Raw genomic sequence first — 13,128 nt, 5'->3', positions numbered from 1 at the left:
TGTTCTTGAAAACTCATCGAGGAGGTTTGCATGATATATTTTTAACAAAACACAATGCAATCTTCATTTAGAAGTTTTTCTAAGGTTCCATTTCTAAATGTCTTAAGTATAAAAGAAAGGGGAACTTTTATATGTGATACATGCAGAAAATCTTTAGAGAATACCAGAAGAACATTTCCAAGCATTATTTTTAAAATAATCTTTTCTTGGCATGCGTGGATGCCTTTCAAAAAGCACTTGTTTTCGTACTCATTGATAAAATAATATCTTTATCTTGAAAGCGGCAGTTAAGTTTGTGTATTCAGTTGGTTAAATATCTCCCAGATAACCTACTGCTAACAGCAGTTTTCCCTTCTAACGTGTCTCAGGAAGAGCTCAAGAAAAAGAGAGTATTAGCTCTGCCTTTTTGTTGTTGTTGTTTGCCTGGGCCTGCAATTAGTAATCCATGGTCTTCTTTTGGGATAGTTTGTAAGTCATATGCTGATTGTGTTAGTCTTAGTTTAATTAAAAATACAGAATATATTTGGTAAATGCCAAAGCACTGGAAACTAAGAAAAGAACTCCAGTATATCATAACATTTCAGAGAATGCCTCATACAGATGCCCTTAGGCCATCAGTATGATCAGTAAAGCTTATTTCCTTTCCTGTTTCTAAAAATAAAACCAATCTGTTAAAACCAATTCATCTCTTATCTAAGATTTCACTGAGCTATGTATGTACCTTTGTTACAGCTCTTATTATTTTGTATTTTAGTAGTTTACACATTGACAGTTGTCTGGGGCAGAAGATTAATTTTTGAATACTAACAGAAAGTATATAAATTGTATATAGATAATAACCAACATTTTTTTGTTAAATTAGCATATAAATTGATGGGTTTGTCCCACTGAAATATAAACCCCAAAACCATACTTACTAATGCACTTACATCTGATTTTTGTAGGTACCGGTCCAATTTGGCTGAATGAAGTATTTTGTTTTGGGAGAGAATCATCTATCGAAGAGTGTAAAATCAGACAGTGGGGTGTGAGAGTCTGTTCACATGCGGAAGATGCTGGAGTCACTTGCACTTTATAATGTATCATATCTTCTTTCATCTTACAAAATCACTGTTGCAAAATGATTTTGTTATTTTGCTCCATTAAAATCAGTTCAGTGAATATTTAAGATATTTAGGAATCCTATTTAAAGAAAGGAATATTTTAAAATCCCTGGATGAACATATTGGACAACTTCATGTTTACTACATGTCTATATTTGAACCATTTCAACTTCTTTAGGTATTTAAATGGGATTTCTAATATAATGACATACATCGAATAGAATAAACTGAAGTTTAAGGCTTCTAGATTACAAATGCCAGTTAATTGAAACACCTTCCAATCACTGACTTCAATTGATCTCTTCACAGAATGACAATTTTTGTCATTTTTGTCTTCTCTGTAATCTATTTAGTTGATTTTAATTTAATTACTTTCTTAATATGAGAAGATTGGGAAGAGCTTTTTTGTGCCAAGTTTGCAAAATCTCTAACCATACACATTTTATGTGGAAACATTTTATCCAGCCATCAAGATCTCTGAATGTGGAATAACTTGGCTGTTAGGTAGCAATGTTCATGATATATTTTGGGCATGATGAAAAACTTAGCAGGAGATTTCACATGGTCAGTAATAACAATGACTGAGAAAAACATGTTTTTATACATGGTCATGTATTAACAGTTTTTGTTTTTACTGAACCACAAGTTAGTTAAAAACAGGGCATATGAGAAAAGGCACAGACCTCCCACCCCCCATCACTCTATGTGTCTTGATAATTGGTAGATCAAAAATGTCATTCTCAACATGGAGCTTAGTTTGATGTGCATTTTAAATTAGGTTGAATAGTTATCATTCTAGGACACTGTGTTTAAAATGTAAATACACTTTAAAATGTAAATTACTCCACTTTAAATAACAGCAGGCAAATGACTTGAGCACAGAAGCTGGTTTCACCTACCTGTCTTCCGAGTCTTTCATGAAATCCATCCACAATTACAACCAGAAAGAGACAGAGAGAGAGATCGATCTGCAGCCCTAAAGGGTCAATGACCCTAAGCTTACCAATAGTCAGCCCATCACCAGGGTAGGTATGTGTATCTTAGAATGTGGAAGGCCACCTGGAACCCAGCGCCTGTACTCTGCTGTCTAGGTACATAAGCAGAAAGACCAGTGATTGCTATTGAAGCCCAACCAAATCTAATCTTGCCCTGAGAAGAATATACATTTCAAGTTTCCTAAGCCCAATCTAGAAGGACATGTGATTAGAAAATAGTACTAGAAAAAAAAAAAGAAAGAAAGAACTAGAATGGAATGGCTCTACTCTTCCTTCTGTAATGGTGATAAGCAAAACCAAGGGCTTATGCATTTTCTTCAGCTCCTGAAGTCTAACTTCACAAATACTAACCAGATAGAAGATTGCCTGCCTCTCACTTACCAAGGCAAAAATGTTCTTTTGAAACTGGAACTATTGGAAATGGCCTGCTGAAAATGCCCTTTATCATGTTACATTCTTCTACTTGTTAACCATGAGTGATTTTTCTCCAGTGTAATTTTGTGCCTAAGAGAATGTGCCCACAATCTAAGCAGACTGTCTCTAAATCCTGGCTCTACACTCAGCTGGTTATTAATTCCTTGTGCTCAATGACACTAAGCATTTCCTTCAGATGGTAAACAAGATAGTGTAAAAAAGAATCCTTTGCATATCAGCCTATATGAGATGTCTGAGGTCAGTGTCTTTGGATTGTGCATGCTGTATTGATGTAGACAATATGGATACTGGGTTTCCACCTATGTATAGACATTTGTGTCTTTAAAACCAATAAAGCCCTTTTTGTAATTGAGATGCTCTACTAAACTCAGTCTGGTCTAGAAAAGAGCTTAACTGTGCCACTATATTTGGGAGCTTTACTTTGGAATGGTGAATTGCATTAACTCCTTCAAGGAGCAGAAATTTGTGATTTGGGACAGGAAGCGAGGGAAGGAAGAAAAAAAGAAAGATCGCCTGGCCAGAATCATTGCATTCTACTTGTCTAATCATCTAGTATCAAAATAAATCCAGTGTATACACACACACACACACACACACACACACACACACAAATTAAAGGAAGAAAAAAAGAAAGCAAAGGGAGGTAGAAAATAAGAACATCAGTTGGTATTTGAGAACCACACACATTTCTTCATATTTATCTGAATAATTTCAAATAAAAACTTCAATTTTTTTCCAAAATCATGAGAATGTGGTAGTCTGTACTCAAAATGCTCATTTGAGGCATATACCTACTACAGATCATATGGTAATGCTTGATTAAGAGGAAAATGGAACATTTGCAGCCTCAGTAATATATGTGTGATCAGGATTCCGTGATGCTCATGCCTAAACCAATCACTGGCAAGAGATACAAACTTAGAGTCATCAGATCAGAATAATACGAATTAATCATGTTCCAGAGTTGGAAAAGCTCAAGGGTTCATGAAAGCTCAAGGGCCCATGTTCACTGAATGAAATCAAGGTTCTGGCAGAGAGCAGGAACAAGTGAATGGCTATCAGGTAGACAGTTAACAGTGTTTCCACAGAAAGTACAATTAGGAGATGCTTATGTTGAGATATTGTTTAATACATTGAAATGGAATGTAGGAATTTTAGGAATATGTGTTGACACATATATTACTGAGGCTGCAAATGTTCCATTTCCCTCTTAATCAAGCATCACCATATGATACAGCTTATAAAGGCTGACATTTTTAACTACTTTTTCTGTAGTGAATGTTAGGTAACAGATTTTTAAGTGGTTTTCTTTAATCGAATCAATCTTTTTGTCACATCACACAATGGAACACTATTCCTCTCTGATATCTATTGCCTCTTTCATTTTATAGAGTACTGTATGTTTCAATTTTACTTCTATCATCTAAACAGGTTGTTTTTACACTTGTAAAATCTCTTAACCAAAGGACTTGATTTAGGTGTAGGCTATTATTTAGAATATTAGTAACAAGAAAAATTAGGGAGCATGACATCAGCAAAATGGTAGAATAGGAGCCTCATGTGCTCATTCCCCATGGAAACATTGAAAACCAAGTATGAACTGTCAGAAGCAACCTTGTCAGGACTCTGGAAAACAGTCAGCATTTTACAGCAAACTAAGCAAATGCTGAGTCAAGAGAAAGGCAACTTCCAAACAGCAGGGAAGTTTTGTCGCATTTTCACTCACCCTGGTCTTAGCCACTCTTGGATTTGGTCTTGAGACAGTGACATCCCAGGTTCCTAGTTTGGGGCCCCGGTCCCCAATTCCAGAGGAAACAGCAAACCTTCTTTGCAAATGCTGCTGTGTGGCCATTGTAACTCCTCTGAAGATTCCCTGAAGGACTGAAGCATTTATCCTGTTGTGTCTAACTCTGAACCCACACTGGAAAAGCCACACGTCTTGCTCAAAAACTCTCCAAACTGAATTAATAACCCTTACATGCTGGGGGCCAAAGGTTACAGATGAAACAGACAACTGGCTGCGCAAGGTCTGACAGCGCAAGCTGGGCAGAGTTTCTTTGGATGTTTTTAAAAAGCCATGTATACTGGGGGCTGTAGAAAACTGTGTGCATGCCCAGGGCCAGATATGTGAACATCTGCAAAGACCCAGACAAGTGGCTTCTGTTGTTACTGTTTTTTGTTTGGCTATGGGTGGGGTTTTTTTGGGAAGGGTGGGGCTTGTTTTTGTTTTCTAGTTCCTAGAATTCAAAAACACTAGTGGAACCCAAGCTAAGCAAGAGACTTCAGTGACCACCCGTGACAAGAAACACAGTCTCTGGGAAAGTATTCAGAGAAATAATTAAGCAAATAGGCTACTATAGCCTTCAAGGAACAAACCAGAACAAACCATAAGGAAGGGGGAGAATCTGCCTTTCCGAGTTACCACATGATCCTCAAAGGTCCAGTGTTTCACAACAACCAAAAACCACAAAGCATACAGAAACAGGAAAGTAACTCACTGAAAAGAACAAAATAAATGGACAGAAATGGTCCCTGAGGAAGTCGAGGTGTTGGACATACTCAACAAAGTGAAACAGCTGCATAAATATGATTTTTTTAAAAAGATAAAGAACTAAAGACAATCAAATAAGGCACTAAAATGAGAATATCAATTAAAAAGATAGAAATTACCAAACAAGAAAAAAAGAGCCTAACAGAAATTTTGTATCTAAAATGTACAATTGCCAATGTAAACAATTCACTGGAAGAGTTTAGTGGCAGACAGGAACAAGCAGAAGAAAGAACCAGTGAGTTTAAACATACGACTATTGAACTTATTGAATCTGAGAAGCAGAAAGAAAAAAAAATGAGGAAATATAAAAAGAGCCTAAGGTACTTATTGGACGTCATCCACTGGACCAAACAATGCATTGTGGAATCCTAGAAATATATATACACACACAGAGGAAGGGAGGGAAAGCACCTTTGCTAGGACTACATTTTCCAGAATTCTCTTTCCTACATTGTTCTGGCTTACCATGGACCACACCAGACATTTTATAGGGGAGTTTGGCAGCAGCCACAGCTGAGGTTCAGAAAGTCACTTCAGGGAGAGTAGGGACACTAGTCTATAGGCCCGGCTGGCTCACCAGCTTTGCAGGACCTGTGGCTCTTAGGGTTCCCCTGGAGCCTCCTTTAGTCCTCTCGCTCCTGAGCCAGGCATGTGTGGAGCTCCATGGGGAACTCGTCCCCTTCTGTGGCAGGCCACCTGGACCATCAAGTTGAAGGCAGTAAGGACTAAATGCAGGTTCCAGCTCACCTATGAGGGGTTTGATTTGCCGGAGTTCTCCTCCATTTGTCAGTATCAGAAAATACTGATATTTTCGGACTTCCCTGCTGAAGTGCTGACCCAGCTGATTTCAGATGGCACAGCACCAAGCCCTGGAACAGCAGACATGCATAGATGACTCCTGCGTGCATAGACCCCAATCCACTGTTGCCTAAGGTCAAATCTCTTGCAGGAAGAAAAGGAAGAGTACATGCTCTGGATTTGGAGACAGGGGCCTTGGGCAGAAAAATAGACAGAAGGAAAAGGGTATTTAATCATTGCGATAGTGGGCTGGATATTTAGAGTCTCTTGCATTTTACAAAGCATACAAGTAAAAACTGCAATTGCGTTTAATTGCTTTGGCTGCTGAACTGTGCTTTTTGAAGGCAGTGTTCTCTGCAACTAAAACACACAGACCCAGTTTTTAACAGTTACATACAGCATCAAGCTTTTGTGCTGGAGGTTTTTCTACAAAAATATGAACTACACCAAGAATTTTAAAAAGGGGATTTACTCTATTACCTTAATAACTCTGAAATTGAATGTAACCCTTAAAGCTCTTTGGGGTTCCCTGAATGAAAACTTTAGAATTCCATGCCTAGAGTAATTTTAGAGTAGGGAGAAAAACAAGACTGAAATGCATTTGCTAATCATCCATTATGAACCTCCCTGGGGCCAAATAAGTTCACTGAAACCTGTAAAACATTGCAGTTTTTTTGTTTTTTTTTTTTTTCAGAAAATGGCTTTGATGGTTCATGCTTGCAACACTACCCTAAAAAAGACTGATAAAATCACTGACATAAATTGTTCATTATATTTCTTTTGTCAAAGTGCATAGAATTGTCCCATTCTAAGGATTCTATGGCAGATAAATTGAAAACAGCTACTATTCTGAATAAGCACCTGTTAGGGAATCAGGGCTGCTATCTCTTAGAGAACTAATATGTCTTATATCCAAGTCAGCTGCCAGAATGATTGGGGTATAAAAAAGATAACCTGAGAGTGTTTAGAACAAAAAAAAAAAAAAATAAAAGAGGGAAAGAGGGCATCCAGGTGGCCTAGTTGGTTAAGCGTCTGCCTTTGGTTCAGGTCATGTCAGGATCCTGGGATGGAGTTTCATGTTGGGTTCTTTGCTCAGCAGGGAGTCTGCTTATCTCTCTCTCAAATAAATACAGTCTTAAAAAAGAAAAAAAGGGAAAGGGAAAGAAGGAAGGCAGGGAGGAAGGAGAGAGAGATCCAAGTAACAACAAATGTGTTAATCATCTCTTCATTCTATGCTGAAAAATTTGAATGAGGAGGTAGGTCTGTTTGTGATATTTTTAAACATCTTAAGCTAAAGAAATGAAGTAACAAATGAGTTGGGGGGAAAAAAGGGTTGTGGAACTGTAGTAGTAGACAATTATTTTTATCTTAGCACTCAAGTGCTAAATTGAATTCCTACTCAAAAACAGTTTCATTCCACATTGCTGTAGTGAGGGAATCAAACTTAAAGGAACAAATTTATCACAAAAACTTCCTACCAGTGACTGTATATGAAAATTATATTTGGAGATGTCCACCCATAAATTTGACTTCTGTAGAGACACAAGAAAAGCATTTCTTCTTGTTTTTCATTTTAAAATAGAATTACAGTGCACCCTGAGTAGCTCCGTGGTAGAGTGTCTGCCTTTGGCTCAGGTTGTGATCCCAGAGTCCTGGGATCGAGTCTCACATCGGGCTCCCTGAGCAGCCTGCGCCCTCTGCCTGAGTCTCTGCCTCTGTGTCTCATAAATAAAATCTTTAAAAAATAGAACTACAGTATTTTCTGATACTGAGAAAGATTGTATCACATTAAGATAAAGCACGAAGGCATAACATTCTCTGTGGCTTCTGTGCTTCTCGTAGAGACGAACTTCAACAATTCTGATTTGCCAAGTGCCTTCTGCGCCAACAATGAGAGCTGTGTGATCTCAGGGAAAAGGCTGATATTTACCAAGAAACTGGGGGATGTGGTGAGCCTAGGGGGCAGGAGGGCAGGACCTCTATTTCTGTCCTGGCTCTACCTTGTGCTGGCAGCACATTCTGTAGGAAAGTCATTTAGCCTCTAATCCTCACACCCTAGCACAGGAAGTATGAATGGTTCCGTGTGACTTTGCTCACTCAGGGTGTGCTTGTGAGGACCAGATGTGAACGTGAATTACTGACCAGTCAGGAGTGCCTCATTTTCAGGCAGTCCTCCTATTTACTAGCCTTCCCACCTTCGACATTTAAAACATGGATTACTTTGAAGTTGGTTTTGTTTCCTAGACTGTTTCCTTTTCATTATGATGTGACTGAGACCCCTCCCCCAACACACACATCATGGCTTCATTAATTTAATGAATGATAATGTCCTGTAAATAGAGAGTTCACTATGTATCTAGAACTTTTCATTTACTCAGATCTTTGGGAAGGAAGAAATGCTGTGGGAATCAGCTGGGTCTAATTTAGTGAAGGCATTATCTCAAACTGAAAAACACGTCAAACAACAAGGGGATGTTGCCAAGGCCCCTCCCCTGGTGGGGGGAATCCACTTGGCTTGCCCCGTGGAGACACTCCATTCTTGATGTCCATAAGAGCCCTGAGAATGGAATATTACTCAGCCACTAGAAACGACAAATACCCACCATTTGCTTTGATGTGGATGGAACTGGAGGGTGTTATGCTGAATGAAATAAGTCAATTGGAAAAGGACAAATATTATATGGTCTCATTCATTTGGTGAATATAAAAATTAGTGAAGGGGAATAAAGGGAAAGGAGAGAGGATGAGTGAAAATATCAGTGAGGGTGAGAAAACATGAGAGACTCCTAACTCTTGGAAACGAACAAGGGGTAGTGGAAGGGGAGATGGGCCGGGGTTGGGGTGACTGGGTGATGGGCACTGAGGGGGGCACTTGGTGGGATGAGCAGTGGGTGTTATGCTAAATATTGACAAATTGAAGTCCAATAAAACAAATTAAAAGAGGAAAGAAAGAGGAATATTCAGAGACTGATCCTGAGCGAAGCCCTAGCAGAAATCCCAGATCAAGAAGCATTGGCCAAAACACTCCCAGATGAATCTGCTTCCTCTGTCTTCCAAAGTTTTAAGCCCTTTCCTGAGCCCTCCTTCTCTCTCTTTACATAGTTCTTTTCCTCTCTCACTCCAGAAAAAGCTTGGGGTTTAATTTAAAAGCTGTTGGACTGAAACTGGCTAGTCCTCAAGAATGCCTGCCCAAGGTCTTAATCCAAACCACTTCCTCACTGTCGCTTGGCCAGCACCTGACACAGCCCATGCTCACCCCGGGCAGGCTGTGCAAACATGTAGAGGAGGAGTACACCAGAGTGGAAGAGAAGAAACTAGAGCCCTTCGTAGGAAGTGGTTATGATCTGAAGAAGAAAATTGTTTCTTACCACAGAGGAGATTTTATTAGCAGGGGCACAAAAGGATAAAGCTTGGCGAACCTGAGTAGAACATGAAGAGCTGAAAACACACAAACCAATTGCTCCAAGAGCAAAAACTCCAACTCAGGAGATTTTAATTGCATTTAAGGGCCATCTGGGAACCACTGGAAAGCCGTGGAAAGGGAAGTAATATCTAACGATGATCGTGGCTAGAAGAAAAGCTGGATATCTGCAGGCTGGAGGGGCTGGTGGTGCATAATACTCGGCATCTGTTTAGCTTGATTATGGGTTTATTTAAGCTAAAACTGATCATCTGCTCACGCTCCACAGAGTTAGAGCAGGTCACTACATCTGGATTGGTGCCTCCCAATGCCCCCGTTGATGAATTAGCATGAAATTAAGCCAGCCAATGACCCCTTTCTATGCTTATCATTTTTTCATCTTTAAAACAACACATTTACACTTCGACTCCTTCAGTGTCACTGTTGTGATAAAATCAATCTGGTGGGCTGTGCAGCTTCCACAGATTTTCCTAACATTTCAATTAGCATTATTGCTGTCCAGGAAGAGAAGGTGAGAAGCAGAGAAAACTTGTCTCTTTCATACTTAAGGAATAAGTCTAGCTTGGCATAATTCAGAGTATAGAATTACGTGTGTAGGATAAATTTTTAATATATGATAATGTAAGTTTCTTAGTGGTTCTGATTAATCACTGTGGCATAATGAGCTTGCTTTATTGTATAATTCATGTTATGACATTACCAGGTGCTGGGCTCGTTAGTAATAAAGACAGTGCTTTAATTTCCATATTTTTCTTAAAAGGCTTAAAAGCAAGGCCCACTTTGGCCTATTAAAGGCACAGTTTTGTGTGGAAAGTTTTAGGGAAAGAAGTTTTGGCACAGACCACAAAGGCTGATTCTTCTCTCACTTACCACTACCTTTGTTTAGGTCTCCTGGTCAGTTGTGAGTTTAGGGCTGGTTCCACCAGATAAGGGTTTAAACCCCATAAATATCAATCCATGGACATCAATTGTCCCACCTCTACACATGCAGGTAATGAAAGTACTTAGGGACTTCTGGTTAAAATCCATAAAACAATGAGCACCTGAGGGTAATTTTAAAGATTGGTATTATGTAAGAAATCATTTAGAAAGAAGAGTTTCTTGACGTTAAAATGCTGAAGGGAACTTCATTAAAACCTTTAACAAGGCTGATGGACAGAGTCCTTACATCTACTTTAACTCGGGTGTTGAAATTCTGGCTTCCCAGCTCTAGAGTCTTAAATACATGTTTAGGATATAAAAGTATGTAGTAGGATGCTAATTTAAGGAATTTGTCATTTTGAAGGATTATAAATGTGTTTTCATGATCAGAAGTTCTTTATGATCCAGATACAGGCTTTCATGCCAGATCCATATTGAACTACAAAGTAGGAAGATAAGGCTTATAGAGAATTTCTGTTTCCTCTGCTGTTCTTGGAACTGGAAAGTCTTAAAACTAAATGCTTTAAATTTACATTGAATGGATTGACTTCCTTCTCCACCAGCAGAGGGAGACCTATGTCTATCCCTCCCAATTTCCCCAAGAATTTTACTGGCTGTGCGATCAGAATAAGGCTTTCCCTGTTCAACTCAGGGTTTCCATTCCTGCTTTCTCTAAGTTCATTAAACTTAGGATTCATCTTAGTGTTCCAAGAATACATTTCCTTTCCTTTATTGCCTCATTATGGACACTATTTGAATTCTATCGTGCCCAAAGTATCACAGAGGGTCTGAGATTTCAAACAGGTAAGATCCCCGATAAAAACAACTGAGACCCAAATAATAAGCATCCCTGTTGTTGAAATCCCCTACCATTGGGAATGTCTCTGTGGTTGACCTTACTTCTCTTTTGCCTCTCAAATACCTCTTAACGTTTTCCTCTCAGGCTCTAACATAGTGCCCGATGCCTGTTAATCGTTTGTGCATCACAGATCATTTTATTTCACTTTTCTTTCGCTATGCCCCTAACCAGAGCCTGACTTTTCTTTGAATCCATTGACAAACATTGACCAAATAGAGTTACTCTGAGAGGATCTATTATGAGCTGCTAATCTTATAGTTCAGTTTCGAAGAGAGAACATCACTGAACCTTAAGAACTCAAAACAGGCAAGCATTTATCTGGGTTCCATGAGGAAAACAAAAATGAGTAAAATCTGTTAAACAGGAGGTAGCCAGGAAGAACCACCATGGCTATAGATGTAGGAGTTCATTATTTATAATCTGCAGACTTTAGCAAATAGATAGGCTCTGTTGCTTAATGACTCAGTCTGGGTAGTTGTTGAAATAAGGCTGAACACATGTTAGAAAGCCAATCTCCATCAAGCAGATGTGATACCAAATTGTGAGGCCATAATACTGGTACGAAGGCTTCCCAGGATCTTGCTGGGAGTGTGTGATTCCAGTGAGTCCGTGCCAGCAATATCCGTTTCAACTTGTGGGGGCCTCTGGTCCAGTAAACCTGAATGTATAGATGCTTATATCAACCTCCTATAGCCTGATCTCTGGTATTGGAACTTATTATTTGGATCCCAATGGAATATCCCTCCTCTTTGTCCTAGTCAGCATTCAAAAAGAAACAGAGCTCTTAACCCACCCCTTCACTCTCATGCACCAAACTCCTTGATCCTCTGGTATCTCTCCAGCTATCATTTGAAAGTAGTTCAACTCTTTTATCACTTTATTCTACTGGCAATGTAATACATAATATTACAGTCCAGTGCTTCTGAACAATGCCCCATTTACAAGATAATGTGAATAACTACTAGTTCAAGCACAGAACTGTTAATAGACCATAAAAAGGTATTTGTTCATATAAAGTATCACTCATTTGCTTTCCTATCATACCCTTTATCTAAGCACTGCACTAATGTGTCTATGCGGTAATAATTTCATTTTTGAACTTTAAGATAAGTCTTTAAATGACTCAAGCATCTGTGTAGCTGAGGAAGCATAACCTTTCCTAAGTGTTGGTGCCAGGCCATATTAACTGGGCTCTCTGAACACTTGGTGAATTCTCAGCACATTTTAACAAGTTAAAGCTAATGGAAAACAATTTACAACTTAAATAGGAGACAGCTATAAATAAATATAACAACTTGGTTATAAAACTTTTTCTCTAGCTGAACGTTCTCTCAAATAATAATGGTGACATCTCAGAATCGATAGCTTTCATAGAATGGAAATGGATAGAAGAAACTGGAAATAAATAGAAATATAAAAGAGAGAAAATCGTTGATTTCCCAGCATTCGCAGTTTCCAAGGATTTATCAGGAAGACAGAGTAGCAAGAGGAGGTGAAGGATAACCTCCCCATTCCAGCCAGGGCAGAAGGAGACCTAAGGTAGGCCTGGCTGCTGAGTAAGCTTTGTCAAGGTTCAGTCCCACGCTTTGCACTTAGCTATCTGAAATGGTGCAATAGATGGCCCAGCCTGCAGAGGGAACACAGAAATGGGAAACGTAAGTGCATACCATGGTAGGCGAAAAGGCAAAATAGAAGGAACACAGCATCCAAAATACGGGAAACCTGGCTTCAAATCCTGACTGCTCATGAGTTTGCAACTCCTGTAGCCTTAGGCAAATCATTTGACCTTCCTTACTCACTGGTCTTCTCTTTCATTACTATGATGTCATAATAATTATCGAGAACCATGGTAATCTTCTACCTCACTGGACAGTTCACTGTTATGCACTGTAGCTTGGCTCAGTGTTTGGAAGAGCAGACCAGTTGTTGGCATATTTGGTCATAAATAATAGAATTGAGGTTTCCAGACCAAAGGTGAAGCAGGGAGAGGCATAGCAAGAGAACAGGGCCTATTAAAACTCAAACTGATCTTAACAATGGAATGA

General features: G+C 39.1%; 1 protein-coding gene and 1 pseudogene across 1 annotated transcript in view; one reads left to right on the top strand and one right to left on the bottom strand.

The window, feature by feature from the left end:
* The window catches only part of MSR1 (macrophage scavenger receptor 1), a 78,543-nt gene extending 75,658 nt beyond the window's left edge, over positions 1–2,885 (top strand). Inside the window, exon 10 of the mRNA XM_038560236.1 lies at positions 945–2,885. Coding sequence (XP_038416164.1) covers positions 945–1,078 — 134 coding nt within the window. The 3' untranslated portion in view covers positions 1,079–2,885. The remainder of the gene's footprint in view (positions 1–944) is intronic.
* The window catches only part of LOC102155402, a 32,989-nt pseudogene extending 20,104 nt beyond the window's left edge, over positions 1–12,885 (bottom strand).
* Positions 12,886–13,128: the final 243 nt, after the last annotated feature.

Source organism: Canis lupus, chromosome 16 (genome assembly GCF_011100685.1).
Source record: "Canis lupus familiaris isolate Mischka breed German Shepherd chromosome 16, alternate assembly UU_Cfam_GSD_1.0, whole genome shotgun sequence".
NCBI lineage: Eukaryota > Metazoa > Chordata > Mammalia > Carnivora > Canidae > Canis > Canis lupus.
Note: the sequence above shows the minus strand (reverse complement) of the source record. Positions and strands in the feature narration are given on the sequence as shown.